The 21,532-nt window shown below is 53.2% G+C and overlaps 1 protein-coding gene across 1 annotated transcript in view; it reads left to right on the top strand.

Annotated features, from left to right (window-relative positions):
- The window catches only part of LOC135531425 (protein PALS2-like), a 38,987-nt gene extending 19,258 nt beyond the window's left edge, over positions 1–19,729 (top strand). The window contains exons 5-9 of the mRNA XM_064959474.1: positions 141–212; positions 3,582–3,743; positions 4,062–4,264; positions 5,241–5,369; positions 15,875–19,729. Coding sequence (XP_064815546.1) covers positions 141–212; positions 3,582–3,743; positions 4,062–4,264; positions 5,241–5,369; positions 15,875–16,051 — 743 coding nt within the window. The 3' untranslated portion in view covers positions 16,052–19,729. The remainder of the gene's footprint in view (positions 1–140; positions 213–3,581; positions 3,744–4,061; positions 4,265–5,240; positions 5,370–15,874) is intronic.
- Positions 19,730–21,532: the final 1,803 nt, after the last annotated feature.

Raw genomic sequence — 21,532 nt, 5'->3', positions numbered from 1 at the left:
CCCCCCCCACACACACACACACTACTTCCTGTCTACTTCCCCTCTACTTGTGTCCACAACTCAGACGTGCTTAGGAAATATGTTTACTCTGGTGCCCTCTTGTGGTTCAGTGAACTTTGAATGTGTTTTGTTCCTCCCAGGTGTTCTCTGTGGGACACTAACAGGAAAGAAGAAGAAGAAGAAGATGATGTACCTGATGTCCAAGAATGCAGGTGAGTTCAGCAGCCATTAGACCTCTCTGATCCAGCCATTAGATCTCTCTGATCCAGCCATTAGACCTCTCTGATCCAGCCATTAGACCTCTCTGATCCAGCCATTAGACCTCTCTGATCCAGCCATTAGACCTCTCTGATCCAGCCATTAGACCTCTCTGATCCAGCCATTAGACCTCTCTGATCCAGCCATTAGATCTCTCTGATCCAGCCATTAGATCTCTCTGATCCAGCCATTAGATCTCTCTGATCCAGCCATTAGACCTCTCTGATCCAGCCATTAGACCTCTCTGATCCAGCCATTAGACCTCTCTGATCCAGCCATTAGACCTCTCTGATCCAGCCATTAGACCTCTCTGATCCAGCCATTAGACCTCTCTGATCCAGCCATTAGACCTCTCTGATCCAGCCATTAGACCTCTCTGATCCAGCCATTAGACCTCTCTGATCCAGCCATTAGACCTCTCTGATCCAGCCATGAGACCTCTCTGATCCAGCCATTAGACCTCTGTGATCCAGCCATTAGACCTCTGTGATCCAGCCATTAGACCTCTCTGATCCAGCCATTAGATCTCTCTGATCCAGCCATTAGACCTCTCTGATCCAGCCATTAGACCTCTCTGATCCAGCAATTAGACCTCTCTGATCCAGCCATTAGAACTCTCTGATCCAGCCATTAGAACTCTCTGATCCAGCCATTAGAACTCTCTGATCCTGCTCTAAAGGGCTTCAGTTCACCATGTGGATGTTGTTATACTGATAACAGTAGCTCCAGCCATTAGATCTCTCTGATCCAGCCATTAGATCTCTCTGATCCAGCCATTAGACCTCTCTGATCCAGCCATTAGATCTCTCTGATCCAGCCATTAGACCTCTCTGATCCAGCCATTAGATCTCTCTGATCCAGCCATTAGACCTCTCTGATCCAGCCATGAGACCTCTCTGATCCAGCCATGAGACCTCTCTGATCCTGCTCTAAAGGGCTTCAGTTCACCATGTGGATGTTGTTATACTGATAACAGTAGCTCCAGCCATTAGATCTCTCTGATCCAGCCATTAGATCTCTCTGATCCAGCCATTAGATCTCTCTGATCCAGCCATTAGACCTCTCTGATCCAGCCATTAGACCTCTCTGATCCAGCCATGAGACCTCTCTGATCCAGCCATGAGACCTCTCTGATCCAGCCATGAGACCTCTCTGATCCAGCCATTAGACCTCTCTGATCCAGCCATTAGACCTCTCTGATCCTGCTCTAAAGGGCTTCAGTTCACCCTGTGGACGTTGTTATACTGGTAACAGTATTGGGTGTTGCTATCAGTAACATGTTGTTGGCAAGAGCCGTCTCCTTAATGCATATCGAAGCAAAGAGCAGCTGGATTATACCTCTATCTCATTATTGGCAGACATTCATTTAATATTTCACTGATATAAAAGTGTACTACAGTACAGCCTAACTAATACGTATGTGTACAGTAGGTTCATTTTCCATCTATTGTGGGCTCTACACCGAGTGTACAAAACATTAGGAACACCTGCTCTTTCCATGACATATACTGACCAGGTGTCCCTTGTTAAATCCACGTTAATCCGTGTAGATGACGGGGAAGCAACTCAATAGTAGGAAGGTGTTCTTTAATGTTTTGTACACTCAGTGTATATAACTGTGGTATAAATGACTGTATATAATACTGAACACAAATAAACTACTCAATGTGTAAAATTGAGCTGAAAGAAAAGATCTCAGAAATGTTCCATACACGCAAAAAGCTTATTTCTCTCAAATGTTTTTCACCAATTTGTTTACATCCCCTGTTAGTGAGCATTTCTCCCTTGCCAAGATAATCCATCCACCTGACAGTTGTGGCATATCAAGAAGCTGATTAAATAGTATGATCAGTACACAGGTGCACCTTGTGCTGGGGGCAAAAGACCCCTCTAAAATGTGCGGTTTTGTCACACAACACAATGCCACAGATGTCTCCAGTTTTGAGGGAGTGTGCATTTTGCATTCTAACTGCAGGACTGTCCACCAGAGAATTGAATGTACATGTTTCTACCATAAGCCACCTTCAACGTTGTTTTAGAGAGTTTGTCAGTACGTTGAACCGGCCTCACCACCGCGGCCCTCGTGTAACCACAATGTTTATTTCTCTACCATCAACTGTTTTCAGTCGTTTTAGAGAGTTTGTCAGTACGTTGAACCGGCCTCACCACCGCGGCCCTCGTGTAACCACAATGTTTATTTCTCTACCATCAACTGTTTTCAGTCGTTTTAGAGAGTTTGTCAGTACGTTGAACCGGCCTCACCACCGCGGCCCTCGTGTAACCACAATGTTTATTTCTCTACCATCAACTGTTTTCAGTCGTTTTAGAGAGTTTGTCAGTACGTTGAACCGGCCTCACCACCGCGGCCCTCGTGTAACCACAATGTTTATTTTTCTACCATCAACTGTTTTCAGTCGTTTTAGAGAGTTTGTCAGTACGTTGAACCGGCCTCACCACCGCGGCCCTCGTGTAACCACAATGTTTATTTCTCTACCATCAACTGTTTTCAGTCGTTTTAGAGAGTTTGTCAGTACGTTGAACCGGCCTCACCACCGCGGCCCTCGTGTAACCACAATGTTTATTTCTCTACCATAAGCTGCTTTCAACGTCGTTTTAGAGAGTTTGTCAGTACGTTGAACCGGCCTCACCACCGCGGCCCTCGTGTAACCACAATGTTTATTTCTCTACCATCAACTGTTTTCAGTTGTTTTAGAGAGTTTGTCAGTACGTTGAACCGGCCTCACCACCGCGGCCCTCGTGTAACCACAATGTTTATTTCTCTACCATCAACTGTTTTCAGTCGTTTTAGAGAGTTTGTCAGTACGTTGAACCGGCCTCACCACCGCGGCCCTCGTGTAACCACAATGTTTATTTCTCTACCATCAACTGTTTTCAGTCGTTTTAGAGAGTTTGTCAGTACGTTGAACCGGCCTCACCACCGCGGCCCTCGTGTAACCACGCCAACCCAGGACCTCCACATCCGGCTTCTTCACCTGCAGGATCGTCTGAGACCAGCCACCCGAACGAACAGCTGATGAAACTGAGGATTATTGCCGTCTGTACTAAAGCCCTTTTTGTGGGGGAAAAACTCATTCTGACTCCCCAGTGGGTGGCTCTATGCTGAACCATGGCTGTGCCCCTGCTCAGTCATGTGAAATCCATAAATTAGGGTCTAATGAATTTATTGCAGTTGACAGTTGTTAACTAACTCAGTAAAATCGTTGAAATTGTGTTTTATATTTTTGTTCATTAGTTATGTGTTAGTTTTATTACTGAGCAAACTAAGCTGATGGTGGTAGTGTGTCTGTTGTCGTGACGACCAGAGTTTGACCGCCACGAGCTGCAGATCTACGAAGAGGTGGCCAAGATGCCTCCATTCCAGAGGAAGACCTTGGTTCTGATTGGTGCTCAGGGAGTGGGCCGGCGCAGCCTAAAGAACAGACTGATCATCATCAACCCCCTGCTCTATGGAACCACCGTCCCCTGTGAGTCCCAGTCCCCCCTGTGTGTGTATATCAACCCCCTGCTCTATGGAACCACCATAGTGTGTGTGTGTGTATCAGGGGTACAGCAAAAGACAAACTTCAGTCTCCTATGGATGAATGAGAATTTCTCACCCCCCTCTTTCTCTCCTCACACCCCTCTTTCCTCACCCCTTTTCTCTCCTCACCCCCCTCTTTCTCTCCTCACCCCCCTCTTTCTCTCCTCACTCCTCCTGCAATACCTCCCTCAATCTCCTTACCCCACCTCTCACTCTCCTCGCCCTCCTCCTTACCTCCCACCATTTCCTCACCTCCCTCCAGTCACGTCTCGCCCTGCTCGGGAGGAGGAGAGAGACGGCCAGTCGTACTGCTTTGTGTCTCGGTCCCAGATGGAGACAGACATTAAGGCCCGTCGCTACCTGGAGCATGGAGAGTACGATGGAAACCTCTACGGAACCAAGATGAACTCCATCCATGAGGTGGTGGACGCAGGACGTACCTGCATACTGGACGTTAACCCACAGGTAGGTCTGACACACACATTTCACTCAGTCAGGATCTATTCATTTTAAAGGTACAGTTCCGTCAAAATGTTTCCTGTGTCCTTATATTACCGCACTTAGGTTGGAATAATACTGTAATGTGAACATTATGATCGTGCCTTTTAGTGTAAGAGCTGATTGAAAAGACTGCCTGAAATTTCAGCTTGTTTTTGTGGGATTGAGTTTTGGTCTGCCTGGTGACATCACCATGTGGGAAATTAGTTAACAGACCAATAAGAAAGAGTTCCAAACCTCTCTGCCAATAACAGCTAGTTCTCAGTTTTCCCCTCCCCATTCAGACCACTCCCAGACAGTCTTGGCTAAATTCTTTGAGAAATTGCTTTTGTTAAGAAGCTATTTTTTGTTTCTTTTTGCCTATTTCGATTGAAAATAATGACAGCAAGGGACCTAATTTGTTACCCAGAAATAATTTGATATTGAGATAAAGACAGCTGCATGGGTCTTAAGCAAAACCTGAATAAGACTGATGGGTCGTGTGTGTTTCTTGATGGGTCGTGTGTGTGTTTCTTGATGGGTCGTGTGTGTGTTTCTTGATGGGTCGTGTGTGTGTTTCTTGATGGGTCGTGTGTGTGTTTCTTGATGGGTCGTGTGTGTGTTTCTTGATGGGTCGTGTGTGTGTGTGTTGATGGGTCGTGTGTGTGTGTGTGTTGATGGGTCGTGTGTGTGTGTTGATGGGTCGTGTGTGTGTGTTGATGGGTCGTGTGTGTGTGTGTTGATGGGTCGTGTGTGTGTGTGTTGATGGGTCGTGTGTGTGTGTGTTGATGGGTCGTGTGTGTGTGTGTTGATGGGTCGTGTGTGTGTGTGTGTTGATGGGTCGTGTGTGTGTTGATGGGTCGTGTGTGTGTTGATGGGTCGTGTGTGTGTTGATGGGTCGTGTGTGTTGATGGGTCGTGTGTGTGTGTGTGTGTGTGTTGATGGGTTGTGTGTGTGTTGTCAGGCGCTGAAGCAGTTGAAGACGGCAGAGTTCATGCCGTTTGTGGTGTTTGTTGCTGCTCCACAACTGGACACACTAAGAGCTATGCACAAAGCCGTGGTGGACGCTGGACTCACCACCAAACTGCTCACGGTCAGTCTCTGGGTGTTGGTGGATCTGTGCACAATTCTGAGTGTTGTAGTTCTTCAGAAGATAATGACTGATGGAAACCTCTCTCTCTCCCCCTCCACTCTCTCCCCATTCTCTTCTGCTCCCTCTCCCCCTCCACTCTCTCTTCCCCTCCACTCTCTCCCCATTCTCTTCTGCTCCCTCTCCCCTTCCACTCTCTCCCCATTCTCTTCTGCTCCCTCTCCCCTTCCACTCTCTCTCCTCCTCCACTCTCTCCCCTCTCCCATTCTCTTCTGCTCCCTCTCCCCTTCCACTCTCTCTCCTCCTCCACTCTCTCCCCATTCTCTTCTGCTCCCTCTCCCCTTCCACTCTCTCTCCCCCTCCACTCTCTCCCCATTCTCTTCCACTCTCTCTCCCCTTCCACTCTCTCTCCCCCTCCACTCTCTCTCCCCCTCCACTCTCTCCCCATTCTCTTCCACTCTCTCTCCCCTTCCACTCCCTCTCCCCCTCCACTCCCTCTCCCCTCCACTCTCTCTCCCCCTCCACTCTCTCCCCATTCTCTTCTGCTCCCTCTCCCCTTCCGCTCCCTCTCCCCCTCCACTCTCTCTCCCCCTCCACTCTCTCCCCATTCTCTTCCACTCTCTCTCCCCTTCCACTCTCTCTCCCCCTCCACTCTCTCCCCATTCTCTTCTGCTCCCTCTCCCCTTCCACTCCCTCTCCCCCTCCACTCCCTCTCCCCCTCCACTCTCTCTCCCCCTCCACTCTCTCTCCCCCTCCACTCTCTTCCCCTCCACTCTCTCCCGCTCCCTCTCCCCCTCCACTCTCTCTCCCCCTCCACTCTCTCCCCCATTCTCTTCCACTCTCTCTCCCCTTCCACTCTCTCTCCCCCTCCACTCTCTCCCCATTCTCTTCCGCTCCCTCTCCCCTTCCACTCCCTCTCCCCCTCCACTCCCTCTCCCCCTCCACTCCCTCTCCCCCTCCACTCTCTCTCCCTCCACTCTCTCTCCCCTCCACTCTCTTCCCCTCCACTCTCTCCCGCTCCCTCTCCCCCTCCACTCTCTCTCCCCCTCCACTCTCTCCCCATTCTCTTCTGCTCCCTCTCCCCTTCCACTCTCTCCCCTTCCACTCTCTCTCCCCCTCCACTCTCTCTCCCCCTCCACTCTCTCCCCATTCTCTTCTGCTCCCTCTCCCCTTCCGCTCCCTCTCCCCCTCCACTCTCTCTCCCCTCCACTCTCTCCCCATTCTCTTCCACTCTCTCTCCCCCTCCACTCTCTCTCCCCTCCACTCTCTCCCCATTCTCTTCCACTCTCTCCCCCTTCCACTCCCTCTCCCCCTCCACTCCCTCTCCCCCTCCACTCTCTCTCCCCCTCCACTCTCTCCCCATTCTCTTCTGCTCCCTCTCCCCTTCCGCTCCCTCTCCCCTCCACTCTCTCTCCCCATTCTCTTCCACTCTCTCTCCCCCTTCCACTCTCTCTCCCCCTCCACTCTCTCCCCATTCTCTTCTGCTCCCTCTCCCCCTTCCACTCCCTCTCCCCCTCCACTCCCTCTCCCCCTCCACTCTCTCTCCCCCTCCACTCTCTCTCCCCTCCACTCTCTTCCCCTCCACTCTCTCCCGCTCCCTCTCCCCCTCCACTCTCTCTCCCCCTCCACTCTCTCCCCATTCTCTTCTGCTCCCTCTCCCCTTCCACTCTCTCTCCCCTTCCACTCTCTCTCCCCCTCCACTCTCTCTCCCCTCCACTCTCTCCCCATTCTCTTCTGCTCCCTCTCCCCTTCCGCTCCCTCTCCCCTCCACTCTCTCTCCCCCCCTACTCTCTCCCCATTCTCTTCCACTCTCTCTCCCCCTCCACTCTCTCCCCCTCCACTCTCTCCCCATTCTCTTCCACTCTCTCTCCCCTTCCACTCTCTCTCCCCCTCCACTCTCTCTCCCCCTCCACTCTCTCCCCATTCTCTTCCACTCTCTCTCCCCTTCCACTCTCTCTCCCCCTCCACTCTCTCTCCCCCTCTACTCTCTCCCCATTCTCTTCCACTCTCTCTCCCCTTCCACTCTCTCTCCCCTCCACTCTCTCTCCCCTTCCACTCTCTCTCCCCTTCCACTCTCTCTCCCCCACTCTCTCTCCCCCTCCACTCTCTCCCCATTCTCTTCCACTCTCTCTCCCCTTCCACTCTCTCTCCCCCTCCACTCTCTCTCCCCCTCCACTCTCTCCCCATTCTCTTCCACTCTCTCTCCCCTTCCACTCTCTCTCCCCCTCCACTCTCTCTCCCCCTCTACTCTCTCCCCATTCTCTTCCACTCTCTCTCCCCTTCCACTCTCTCTCCCCCCCTCCACTCTCTCTCCCCTTCCACTCTCTCTCCCCTTCCACTCTCTCTCCCCCTCCACTCTCTCTCCCCTTCCACTCTCTCTCCCTTCCACTCTCTCTCCCCCTCCACTCTCTCCCCATTCTCTTCCACTCTCTCTCCCCCTTCCACTCCCTCTCCCCCTCCACTCCCTCTCCCCCTCCACTCTCTCTCCCCCTCCACTCTCTCCCCATTCTCTTCTGCTCCCTCTCCCCTTCCGCTCCCTCTCCCCCTCCACTCTCTCTCCCCCTCCACTCTCTCCCCATTCTCTTCCACTCTCTCTCCCCTTCCACTCTCTCTCCCCCTCCACTCTCTCCCCATTCTCTTCCACTCTCTCTCCCCCTCCACTCTCTCTCCCCCTCCACTCTCTCTCCCCCTCCACTCTCTCCCCATTCTCTTCTGCTCCCTCTCCCCCTCCACTCTCTCTTCCCCTCCACTCTCTCTCCCCCTCCACTCTCTCCCCATTCTCTTCTGCTCCCTCTCCCCCTCCACTCTCTCTCCCCCTCCACTCTCTCCCCATTCTCTTCCACTCTCTCTCCCCTTCCACTCTCTCTCCCCCTCCACTCTCTCCCCATTCTCTTCTGCTCCCTCTCCCCTTCCACTCTCTCTCCCCCTCCACTCTCTCTCCCCCTCCACTCTCTCCCCATTCTCTTCTGCTCCCTCTCCCCCTCCACTCTCTCTCCCCCTCCACTCTCTCCCCATTCTCTTCCACTCTCTCTCCCTTCCACTCTCTCTCCCCCTCCACTCTCTCCCCATTCTCTTCTGCTCCCTCTCCCCTTCCGCTCCCTCTCCCCCTCCACTCTCTCTCCCCCTCCACTCTCTCCCCATTCTCTTCCACTCTCTCTCCCCTTCCACTCTCTCTCCCCCTCCACTCTCTCCCCATTCTCTTCCACTCTCTCTCCCCTTCCACTCTCTCTCCCCCTCCACTCTCTCTCCCCTCCACTCTCTCCCCATTCTCTTCCACTCTCTCCCCCTTCCACTCTCTCTCCCCCTCCACTCTCTCCCCATTCTCTTCTGCTCCCTCTCCCCCTCCACTCTCTCTCCCCCTCCACTCTCTCTCCCCTCCACTCTCTCCCCATTCTCTTCCACTCTCTCTCCCCCTCCACTCTCTCTCCCCCTCCACTCTCTCCCCATTCTCTTCCACTCTCTCTCCCCTTCCACTCCCTCTCCCCCTCCACTCCCTCTCCCCCTCCACTCTCTCTCCCCCTCCACTCTCTCCCCATTCTCTTCTGCTCCCTCTCCCCTTCCGCTCCCTCTCCCCCTCCACTCTCTCTCCCCATTCTCTTCCACTCTCTCTCCCCTTCCACTCTCTCTCCCCCTCCACTCTCTCCCCATTCTCTTCTGCTCCCTCTCCCCTTCCACTCCCTCTCCCCCTCCACTCCCTCTCCCCCTCCACTCTCTCTCCCCCTCCACTCTCTCTCCCCCTCCACTCTCTTCCCCTCCACTCTCCCGCTCCCTCTCCCCCTCCACTCTCTCTCCCCCTCCACTCTCTCCCCATTCTCTTCTGCTCCCTCTCCCTTCCACTCTCTCTCCCCTTCCACTCTCTCTCCCCCTCCACTCTCTCTCCCCCTCCACTCTCTCCCCATTCTCTTCTGCTCCCTCTCCCCTTCCGCTCCCCTCCCCTCCACTCTCTCTCCCCCTCTACTCTCTCCCCATTCTCTTCCACTCTCTCCCCCCCACTCTCTCTCCCCCTCCACTCTCTCCCCCATTCTCTTCCACTCTCTCTCCCCCTTCCACTCTCTCTCCCCCTCCACTCTCTCCCCATTCTCTTCCACTCTCTCTCCCCTTCCACTCTCTCTCCCCCTCCACTCTCTCTCCCCCTCTACTCTCTCCCCATTCTCTTCCACTCTCTCTCCCCTTCCACTCTCTCTCCCCCTCCACTCTCTCTCCCCTTCCACTCTCTCCCCCTTCCACTCTCTCTCCCCCTCCACTCTCTCTCCCCTTCCACTCTCTCTCCCCTTCCACTCTCTCTCCCCCTCCACTCTCTCCCCATTCTCTTCCACTCTCTCTCCCCTTCCACTCCCTCTCCCCCTCCACTCCCTCTCCCCTCCACTCTCTCTCCCCCTCCACTCTCTCCCCATTCTCTTCTGCTCCCTCTCCCCTTCCGCTCCCTCTCCCCCTCCACTCTCTCTCCCCCTCCACTCTCTCCCCATTCTCTTCCACTCTCTCTCCCCTTCCACTCTCTCTCCCCCTCCACTCTCTCCCCATTCTCTTCCACTCTCTCTCCCCTCCACTCTCTCTCCCCCTCCACTCTCTCTCCCCCTCCACTCTCTCCCCATTCTCTTCTGCTCCCTCTCCCCTTCCACTCTCTCTCCCCCTCCACTCTCTCTCCCCCTCCACTCTCTCCCCATTCTCTTCTGCTCCCTCTCCCCCTCCACTCTCTCTCCCCCTCCACTCTCTCCCCATTCTCTCCACTCTCCACTCCCCTCCCTTCCACTCCACTCTCTCCCCCCACTCCACTCTCTCCCCATTCTCTTCTGCTCCCTCTCCCCTTCCACTCTCTCTCCCCCTCCACTCTCTCTCCCCCTCCACTCTCTCCCCATTCTCTTCTGCTCCCTCTCCCCTCCACTCTCTCTCCCCCTCCACTCTCTCCCCATTCTCTTCCACTCTCTCTCCCCTTCCACTCTCTCTCCCCTCCACTCTCTCCCCATTCTCTTCTGCTCCCTCTCCCCTTCCGCTCCCTCTCCCCCTCCACTCTCTCTCCCCCTCCACTCTCTCCCCATTCTCTTCCACTCTCTCTCCCCTTCCACTCTCTCTCCCCCTCCACTCTCTCCCCATTCTCTTCCACTCTCTCTCCCCTTCCACTCTCTCTCCCCTCCACTCTCTCTCCCCCTCCACTCTCTCCCCATTCTCTTCCACTCTCTCTCCCCTTCCACTCTCTCTCCCCTCCACTCTCTCCCCCATTCTCTTCTGCTCCCTCTCCCCCTCCACTCTCTCTCCCCCTCCACTCTCTCTCCCCCTCCACTCTCTCCCCATTCTCTTCCACTCTCTCTCCCCCTCCACTCTCTCTCCCCCTCCACTCTCTCCCCATTCTCTTCCACTCTCTCTCCCCTTCCACTCCCTCTCCCCCTCCACTCCCTCTCCCCCTCCACTCTCTCTCCCCCTCCACTCTCTCCCCATTCTCTTCTGCTCCCTCTCCCCTTCCGCTCCCTCTCCCCCTCCACTCTCTCTCCCATTCTCTTCCACTCTCTCTCCCCTTCCACTCTCTCTCCCCCTCCACTCTCTCCCCATTCTCTTCTGCTCCCTCTCCCCTTCCACTCCCTCTCCCCCTCCACTCCCTCTCCCCCTCCACTCTCTCTCTCCCCCTCCACTCTCTCTCCCCCTCCACTCTCTTCCCCTCCACTCTCCCGCTCCCTCTCCCCTCCACTCTCTCTCCCCCTCCACTCTCTCCCCATTCTCTTCTGCTCCCTCTCCCCTTCCACTCTCTCTCCCCTTCCACTCTCTCTCCCCCTCCACTCTCTCTCCCCTCCACTCTCTCCCCATTCTCTTCTGCTCCCTCTCCCCTTCCGCTCCCTCTCCCCCTCCACTCTCTCTCCCCCTCTACTCTCTCCCCATTCTCTTCCACTCTCTCTCCCTCCACTCTCTCTCCCCCTCCACTCTCTCCCCATTCTCTTCCACTCTCTCTCCCCTTCCACTCTCTCTCCCCCTCCACTCTCTCCCCATTCTCTTCCACTCTCTCTCCCCTTCCACTCTCTCTCCCCCTCCACTCTCTCTTCCACTCTCTCTCCCTTCCACTCTCTCTCCCCCTCCACTCTCTCTCCCCTTCCACTCTCTCTCCCCCCCTTCCACTCTCTCTCCCCCTCCACTCTCTCTCCCCCTTCCACTCTCTCTCCCCTTCCACTCTCTCTCCCCCTCCACTCTCTCCCCATTCTCTTCCACTCTCTCTCCCCTTCCACTCCCTCTCCCCCTCCACTCCCTCTCCCCCTCCACTCTCTCTCCCCTCCACTCTCTCCCCATTCTCTTCTGCTCCCTCTCCCCTTCCGCTCCCTCTCCCCCTCCACTCTCTCTCCCCCTCCACTCTCTCCCCATTCTCTTCCACTCTCTCCCCTTCCACTCTCTCTCCCCCTCCACTCTCTCCCCATTCTCTTCTGCTCCCTCTCCCCTTCCACTCCCTCTCCCCCTCCACTCTCTCTCCCCCTCCACTCTCTCTCCCCTTCCACTCTCTCTCCCCTTCCACTCTCTCTCCCCCTCCACTCTCTCCCCATTCTCTTCTGCTCCCTCTCCCCTTCCGCTCCCTCTCCCCCTCCACTCTCTCTCCCCCTCTACTCTCTCCCCATTCTCTTCCACTCTCTCTCCCCCCCTCTCTCTCCCCCTCCACTCTCTCCCCATTCTCTTCCACTCTCTCTCCCCTTCCACTCTCTCTCCCCCTCCACTCTCTCTCCCCCTCCACTCTCTCCCCATTCTCTTCCACTCTCTCTCCCCTTCCACTCTCTCTCCCCCTCCACTCTCTCTCCCCCTCCACTCTCTCCCCATTCTCTTCCACTCTCTCTCCCCTTCCACTCTCTCTCCCCCTCCACTCTCTCTCCCCTTCCACTCTCTCTCCCCTTCCACTCTCTCTCCCTCCACTCTCTCTCCCCTTCCACTCTCTCTCCCCCTTCCACTCTCTCTCCCCCTCCACTCTCTCCCCATTCTCTTCCACTCTCTCTCCCCTTCCACTCCCTCTCCCCCTCCACTCCCTCTCCCCCTCCACTCTCTCTCCCCTCCACTCTCTCCCCATTCTCTTCTGCTCCCTCTCCCCTTCCGCTCCCTCTCCCCTCCACTCTCTCTCCCCCTCCACTCTCTCCCCATTCTCTTCCACTCTCTCTCCCCTTCCACTCTCTCTCCCCCTCCACTCTCTCCCCATTCTCTTCTGCTCCCTCTCCCCTTCCACTCCCTCTCCCCCTCCACTCTCTCTCCCCTTCCACTCTCTCTCCCCTCCACTCTCTCCCCATTCTCTTCTGCTCCCTCTCCCCTTCCTCTCCCTCTCCCCCTCCACTCTCTCCCCATTCTCTTCCACTCTCTCTCCCCTTCCACTCTCTCTCCCCCTCCACTCTCTCCCCATTCTCTTCCACTCTCTCCCCCCTCCACTCTCTCTCCCCCTCCACTCTCTCTCCCCCTCCACTCTCTCCCCATTCTCTTCTGCTCCCTCTCCCCTTCCACTCTCTCTCCCCCTCCACTCTCTCTCCCCCTCCACTCTCTCCCCATTCTCTTCTGCTCCCTCTCCCCCTCCACTCTCTCTCCCCCTCCACTCTCTCCCCATTCTCTTCCACTCTCTCTCCCCTTCCACTCTCTCTCCCCCTCCACTCTCTCCCCATTCTCTTCTGCTCCCTCTCCCCTTCCACTCTCTCTCCCCCTCCACTCTCTCTCCCCCTCCACTCTCTCCCCATTCTCTTCTGCTCCCTCTCCCCCTCCACTCTCTCTCCCCCTCCACTCTCTCCCCATTCTCTTCCACTCTCTCTCCCCTTTCCACTCTCTCTCCCCCTCCACTCTCTCCCCATTCTCTTCTGCTCCCTCTCCCCTTCCGCTCCCTCTCCCCCCTCCACTCTCTCTCCCCCTCCTCTCTCTCCCCATTCTCTTCCACTCTCTCTCCCCTTCCACTCTCTCTCCCCCTCCACTCTCTCCCCATTCTCTTCCACTCTCTCTCCCCCTCCACTCTCTCTCCCCCTCCACTCTCTCTCCCCCTCCACTCTCTCCCCATTCTCTTCCACTCTCTCCCCCTTCCACTCTCTCCCCCCTCCACTCTCTCCCCATTCTCTTCTGCTCCCTCTCCCCTTCCGCTCCCTCTCCCCCTCCACTCTCTCTCCCCCTCCACTCTCTCCCCATTCTCTTCCACTCTCTCCCCCCACCACTCTCTCTCCCCCTCCACTCTCTCCCCCATTCTCTTCCACTCTCTCTCCCCTTCCACTCCCTCTCCCCCCCACTCCCTCTCCCCTCCACTCTCTCTCCCCCTCCACTCTCTCCCCATTCTCTTCTGCTCCCTCTCCCCTTCCGCTCCCTCTCCCCCTCCACTCTCTCTCCCCATTCTCTTCCACTCTCTCTCCCCTTCCACTCTCTCTCCCCTCCACTCTCTCCCCATTCTCTTCTGCTCCCTCTCCCCTTCCACTCCCTCTCCCCCTCCACTCCCTCTCCCCCTCCACTCTCTCTCCCCCTCCACTCTCTCCCCCCCTCCACTCTCTTCCCTCCACTCTCTCCCCGCTCCCTCTCCCCCTCCACTCTCTCTCCCCCTCCACTCTCTCCCCATTCTCTTCTGCTCCCTCTCCCCTTCCACTCTCTCTCCCCTTCCACTCTCTCTCCCCCTCCACTCTCTCTCCCCCTCCACTCTCTCCCCATTCTCTTCTGCTCCCTCTCCCCTTCCGCTCCCTCTCCCCCTCCACTCTCTCTCCCCCTCTACTCTCTCCCCATTCTCTTCCCACTCTCTCTCCCCTCCACTCTCTCTCCCCCTCCACTCTCTCCCCATTCTCTTCCACTCTCTCTCCCCTTCCACTCTCTCTCCCCTCCACTCTCTCTCCCCCTCCACTCTCTCCCCATTCTCTTCCACTCTCTCTCCCCTTCCACTCTCTCTCCCCCTCCACTCTCTCTCCCCCTCTACTCTCTCCCCATTCTCTTCCACTCTCTCTCCCCTTCCACTCTCTCTCCCCCTCCACTCTCTCTCCCCTTCCACTCTCTCTCCCCTTCCACTCTCTCTCCCCCTCCACTCTCTCTCCCCTTCCACTCTCTCTCCCCTTCCACTCTCTCTCCCCCTCCACTCTCTCCCCATTCTCTTCCACTCTCTCTCCCCTTCCACTCCCTCTCCCCCTCCACTCCCTCTCCCCCTCCACTCTCTCTCCCCCTCCACTCTCTCCCCATTCTCTTCTGCTCCCTCTCCCCTTCCACTCTCTCTCCCCTCCACTCTCTCCCCATTCTCTTCTGCTCCCTCTCCCCTTCCACTCCCTCTCCCCCTCCACTCTCTCTCCCCCTCCACTCTCTCTCCCCTTCCACTCTCTCTCCCCCTCCACTCTCTCCCCATTCTCTTCTGCTCCCTCTCCCCTTCCGCTCCCTCTCCCCCTCCACTCTCTCTCCCCCTCCACTCTCTCCCCATTCTCTTCCACTCTCTCTCCCCTTCCACTCTCTCTCCCCCTCCACTCTCTCCCCATTCTCTTCCACTCTCTCTCCCCCTCCACTCTCTCTCCCCTCCACTCTCTCTCCCCCTCCACTCTCTCCCCATTCTCTTCTGCTCCCTCTCCCCTTCCACTCTCTCTCCCCCTCCACTCTCTCTCCCCTCCACTCTCTCCCCATTCTCTTCTGCTCCCTCTCCCCCTCCACTCTCTCTCCCCCCTCCACTCTCTCCCCATTCTCTTCCACTCTCTCTCCCCTTCCACTCTCTCTCCCCTCCACTCTCTCCCCCATTCTCTTCTGCTCCCTCTCCCCTTCCACTCTCTCTCCCCCTCCACTCTCTCTCCCCCTCCACTCTCTCCCCCTTCTCTTCTGCTCCCTCTCCCCCTCCACTCCCTCTCCCCTCCACTCTCTCTCCCCCTCCACTCTCTCCCCATTCTCTTCCACTCTCTCTCCCCTTCCACTCTCTCTCCCCCTCCACTCTCTCCCCATTCTCTTCTGCTCCCTCTCCCCTTCCGCTCCCTCTCCCCCTCCACTCTCTCTCCCCCTCCACTCTCTCCCCATTCTCTTCCACTCTCTCTCCCCCTCCACTCTCTCTCCCCCTCCACTCTCTCCCCATTCTCTTCCACTCTCTCTCCCCTTCCACTCTCTCTCCCCCTCCACTCTCTCTCCCCCTCCACTCTCTCCCCATTCTCTTCTGCTCCCTCTCCCCTCCACTCTCTCTCCCCCTCCACTCTCTCTCCCCTCCACTCTCTCCCCATTCTCTTCCACTCTCTCTCCCCTTCCACTCTCTCTCCCCTCCACTCTCTCCCCATTCTTTTCTGCTCCCTCTCCCCTTCCACTCTCTCCCCCCTCCACTCTCTCTCCCCCTCCACTCTCTCCCCATTCTCTTCTGCTCCCTCTCCCCCTCCACTCTCTCTCCCCCTCCACTCTCTCCCCATTCTCTTCCACTCTCTCTCCCCTTCCACTCTCTCTCCCCCTCCACTCTCTCCCCATTCTCTTCTGCTCCCTCTCCCCTTCCACTCCCTCTCCCCTTCCACTCTCTCTCCCCCTCCACTCTCTCTCCCCTTCCACTCTCTCTCCCCCTCCACTCTCTCCCCATTCTCTCCCCCTCCCTCTCTCAGGAGACAGATCTGAAGAAGACGGTGGATGAGAGCGCCAGGATCCGCCGGGCCTACAGTCACTACTTTGACCTGACCATCGTTAATGACAACCTGGACAAGGCCTTTGAGCAGCTGCAGGCGGCCGTGGAGCAGCTGTCTTCTGAGCCCCAGTGGGTCCCTGTCAGCTGGGTGTACTGAGAGACACTGTCCTCACCTGCTGCCCTGCTTGGTTAGGCTGCTCCCTACTGGGCTGGAGGACACGCCGCCCGCTGCTGGGCCCAGGAGCAAATGGAGACTTGGAAGAGGTTGTCCCTAACCATCACGGTTGGGGTCAATTTTAATTCTGGAATTTCAGGAAGTAGATGAACTACAATTCCACATTTTTCCCATTGAGGAAAAGTGGAATGTCAGTGAACTTCCTAAATTGACCGAATTGAAATGGAATTGACCCCTACAGGGATGTGAGAGCTAAGGACCCATTGAGACTTATGTTTGTATGGGACTTTACCATGCAGCCCCAGTGGAGCCTAGCACCACCCTGCCTAGCACCACCCTGCCTAGCCTCACCCCGCCTAGCCTCACCTAGCCCCACCCTGCCTAGCCTCACCTAGCCCCACCCTGCCTAGCCTCACCTAGCCCCACCCTGCCTAGCTTCACCTAGCCCCACTCTGCCTAGCCCCACCCCACCTAGCCCCACTCTGCCTAGCCTCACCTAGCCCCACCCTGCCTAGCCTCAAATAGCCCACCCTGCCTAGCCCCTCCAGGCTCAGTCTGCTCTGCACCACAGGCCCCATCTGTACACTATGCAACTCTCTGGATACGTCCCAAATAGCACCCTATTCCCTATGTAGTGCACTACTTCTGACCAGCACTACCTAGGGAGTAGGGAGCCATTCGGAATAGAACCAATGTTCACATTACACAAGAAGAACTTTATTTATTGAACAGTTTTCTAACTTTAACTTGACTACCTTTCTGTTCATATGGATATGGAACGAGAAACAAAATCATGGAGTTGAGGATATTTTTAAAATATTTAATGTTTTATTTTATCACTGTTGGTTGCTCACAACTACTACAATATTTCTCAATGTTTAGAACAATAATACAAGCGTATTTATTCTGAAAGGAGATGTGAGGAGGGCTAGCTTTGTGACGATACCTCAGTGTGTTAAAACTCTTCGCAGTTTACATTGCATACAATAAATACTTCATCTCCTGGCCTCTTGTGTCCCAAATGGCACCCTATTCCTTATATAGTGCACTACTTTCACCGGAGCCTTATCAGCCCTGGTCAAAAGTAGTGCACAACATAGAGAATATGGTGCCATTTGGGATGCACAACCTGTCTCACATCATCTCTGAACACTCCATGTAGAATAACAGCCATGTTCTCTCTTTAAGGCAGACTAAGGGCTGAGAGAGAGGTGGTAATATCACACCACATCTGTGATATAAAGGTCTTTGTTGCTGTTTCTTGGATGAGACTATAATGTAGGCTAATATAATCCCCTCCCCTTGTTACGCCGCTTTCTGTGTTACGAGATTGTGAATGGTTTCATTAAAGGTCGACTCAGCGAGATGTCGTTGCGTGCACAAGGTTAACACGTAGTGGATCCATTTCCTCCACAACTAGGGAGCGTTGAAGCGCGAGGTTAAACTACTCCGCTGTTTGTCCTGTAGTTACCACGTTGTAGCAGCGTGAAGCGCGAGGTTAAACTACTCCGCTGTTTGTCCTGTAGCTACCACGTTGTAGCAGCGTGAAGCGCAAGGTTAAACTACTCCGCTGTTTTGGTCCTGTAGCTACTACGTTGTAGCAGCGTGAAGCGCGAGGTTAAACTACTCCGCTGTTTGTCCTGTAGCTACCACGTTGTAGCAGCGTGAAGCGTGAGGTTAAACTACTCCGCTGTTTGTCCTGTAGTTACCACGTTGTAGCAGCGTGAAGCGTGAGGTTAAACTACTCCGCTGTTTGTCCTGTAGTTACCACGTTGTAGCAGCGTGAAGCGTGAGGTTAAACTACTCCGCTGTTTGTCCTGTAGTTACCACGTTGTAGCAGCGTGAAGCGCGAGGTTAAACTACTCCGCTGTTTTGGTCCTGTAGCTACCACGTTGTAGCAGCGTGAAGTGCGAGGTTAAACTACTCCGCTGTTTTGGTCCTGTAGCTACCACGTTGTAGCAGCGTGAAGCGCGAGGTTAAACTACTCCGCTGTTTGTCCTGTAGCTACCACGTTGTAGCAGCGTGAAGCGCAAGGTTAAACTACTCCGCTGTTTTGGTCCTGTAGCTACTACGTTGTAGCAGCGTGAAGCGCGAGGTTAAACTACTCCGCTGTTTGTCCTGTAGCTACCACGTTGTAGCAGCGTGAAGCGTGAGGTTAAACTACTCCGCTGTTTGTCCTGTAGTTACCACGTTGTAGCAGCGTGAAGCGTGAGGTTAAACTACTCCGCTGTTTGTCCTGTAGTTACCACGTTGTAGCAGCGTGAAGCGTGAGGTTAAACTACTCCGCTGTTTGTCCTGTAGTTACCACGTTGTAGCAGCGTGAAGCGCGAGGTTAAACTACTCCGCTGTTTTGGTCCTGTAGCTACCACGTTGTAGCAGCGTGAAGCGCGAGGTTAAACTACTCCGCTGTTTTGGTCCTGTAGCTACCACGTTGTAGCAGCGTGAAGCGCTGCCCGTGCACATGCTTTGTGTGACTGTATCTCACTCATCTCTATATCATCGTTGCAACGCCATCTCGAGGAGTCTACTTTTAATTCCATCGTATCGTCAGCGGACGGTCTCCCAGTTGGGTCCGTACTCTGTCAGTACATGTCTGTATGGTGCTGTGTTTTATGTTGGAATAATACTTCCAGGATACTGGACCTTGACAGCGTACTGCATCTGAGAACTATCCCTTTGTGATATTACTGAAACTTAACCAACTGCCATATCTACTTAAAAGTTATATATTTTACAATTTCAGAGCAAAACATTGTATTTTCTGATGTGTCAAATAAATTAACTTTTTTTTTTTTTTTTTTACAACTTGTACTTATCTCAGGTCATATTTATCATATCCAGAGTGTGTAAAAAATGTGACTTAATTTGTTTCACAGAAGGGTACATTTCTTTATTTAAACAAATCATATTTCAAAGGTGTAAATGTCTCCCATATTAGTCAATAGAAACAACCATTTGGCTTAGTTCATTAAATGTCAGTAGTTACAGTGCCTTCAGGAAGCATTCACAACCCTCAACTTTTCACACATTGTCTGTTACAGACTGAATTTTTTTATTTTATTTAAATTTAGATTTTATCACTGGACAGCACATAACACCCCATAATGTCAAAGTGGAGTTGTTTATTTTTTACAAATTAACTATTAAAACTGAATTCAACCCCTTTATGGCGAGCCTACCAAGACAGTGGCCAAGTTACAATTTTAACTTAAATCTATGGCAAAACCTGAAAACGGTGGTCTAGCAATGATTAACAACCAATTTGACAGAGCTTGAATAATTTAGAAAATAATGTGCAGATGTTGCACTATCCAGGTGTGGAAAGTGCTTAGACTTACCCAGAAACACTCACACCTGTAATCACTGGCAAAGGTGCTTCTACAAAATAGTGACTCGGGTGTGAAAACTCATGTAAATTATATTTATATATATTTAATTTAAGTAAATTTGAAAACATGTTTTCACTTTTATTATGGGGTATTTGTGTCTAGATGGGTGAGGGGAAACACATCTATATAATCCAGGCTATAACAAAACGTGTAGAATAAGTCCATGGGTATAAATACTTTCTGAAGACACTATAACAAACATATAAAACACAACATGTAAAGTTTTGGTCCCAGGTTTCATGAGCTGAAATAAAAGATCCCAGAAATGTTCCATGTGCACAAAACGTTTCTCAAATGATGTGCACATTAGTTAACATCCCTGTCAGTGAGTATTTCTCCTTTTTGCCAATTTAATCCATCTATCTGACAGGAGTGGCATATCAAGAAGCTCATTAAACAGCATGATCATTACACAGGTGCACCTTGTGTTCAAGGTTTGAGGGAGAGTACAATTGGTATGTTGACAGCAAGAATGTCCGCCAGAGCTTTCAATGTTTATTTCTCTACCATCAACTGTTTTCAGTCGTTTTAGAGAGTTTGTCAGTACGTTGAACCGGCCTCACCACCGCGGCCCTCGTGTAACCACAATGTTTATTTCTCTACCATCAACTGTTTTCAGTCGTTTTAGAGAGTTTGTCAGTACGTTGAACCGGCCTCACCACCGCGGCCCTCGTGTAACCACAATGTTTATTTCTCTACCATAAGCTGCTTTCAACGTCGTTTTAGAGAGTTTGTCAGTACGTTGAACCGGCCTCACCACCGCGGCCCTCGTGTAACCACACCGTCCCAGGACCTCCACATCCGGCTTCTTCACCTGCGGGATCGTCTGAGACCAGCCACCCGAACGAACAGCTGATGAAACTGTAGGTTTGCACAACTGAATCATTTCTGCACAAACTGTCAGAAACCGTCTCGGGGGAAGCTCATCTGCGTGCTCGTCCTCCTCAGTCAACCTCACTGCAGTTTGGTGTCGTGACTGACTTTAGTGGGCCAATGCTCACCTTCTATGGCCACTGACATGCTGGACTCTTCAGGATGAATCTCTGTTTCAACTGTACAACAGATGGCAGACAGCGTGTATGGCTTTGTGTGGGCGAGCGGTTTGCTGATGTCAACAGAGTGCCCCATGGTGGCGGTGGGGTTATGGTATGGGCAGGCATATGATACAGACAACTAACATAATTGCATTTTATCGATGGCAATTTCAATGCACAGAGATACAGTGACGAGATCCTGAGGTCCATTGTTGTGCCATTCATCTGCCACAATCACCTCGTTTCAGCATGATAATGCACGGCCCCATATCCCAAAGATCTGTACAATTCCTGGAAGCTGAAAATGTCCCAGTTCTTCCATGGCCTGCATACTCACCAGACATGTCACCCATTGAGCATGTTTGGAATGCTCTGTATCAACGTGTAGGACGGTGTGTTCCAGTTCCCGCCAATATCCAGGAACGTCACACAGCCATTGAAGAGAAGTGGGACAACATTCCACAGGCCACAAACAGCCTGATCAACTCTATTTTTAAAATGTATCTGTGACCAACAGATGCATATCTGTATTCCCAGTCGTGAAATCTATAGATTAGGTCCTAATGAATTTAAATTGAACGATTTCCTTATATGAACTAACTCAGTAAAATCTTTGAAATGATTGTTTATATTTTTGTTCAGTGTAGCTTTGCTGGAGGCCATTTTCCCTGAAAAGCCTCATAATTGATGTTGTCAATACAGTACCATGTTACCAGACCCCCTGTTTTCCTCAAACTACTCTTATAAAGCCAGTAGAGTCGACCAACTGTCTAATCATTGCCATTTTTACATTTAAATGTACTGTCATTTAGCCAACACTTTCCCATGAGTTTTGCCTACAACTCCAGGACCTGCGGAAAGCACCTGGATGTCCGTATGTTCTCCAGCTGTTGTAGATGGGAAACATCATTATAATAATAATGGCGTGAAGTTTTAGTATCCTGACAGAAAAAGAGAGTAATGAAATGAGGGCCGTCCTTGTAACTTGCCACGCAGGAGAAAAGGTAAACAAAGAACGGTGGAATCAAAGCTCTTCAGTC

Source organism: Oncorhynchus masou, unplaced genomic scaffold (assembly GCF_036934945.1).
Source record: "Oncorhynchus masou masou isolate Uvic2021 unplaced genomic scaffold, UVic_Omas_1.1 unplaced_scaffold_1585, whole genome shotgun sequence".
NCBI classification, from domain to species: Eukaryota; Metazoa; Chordata; class Actinopteri; order Salmoniformes; family Salmonidae; genus Oncorhynchus; species Oncorhynchus masou.
This window is presented reverse-complemented; position numbering and strand designations above follow the sequence as displayed.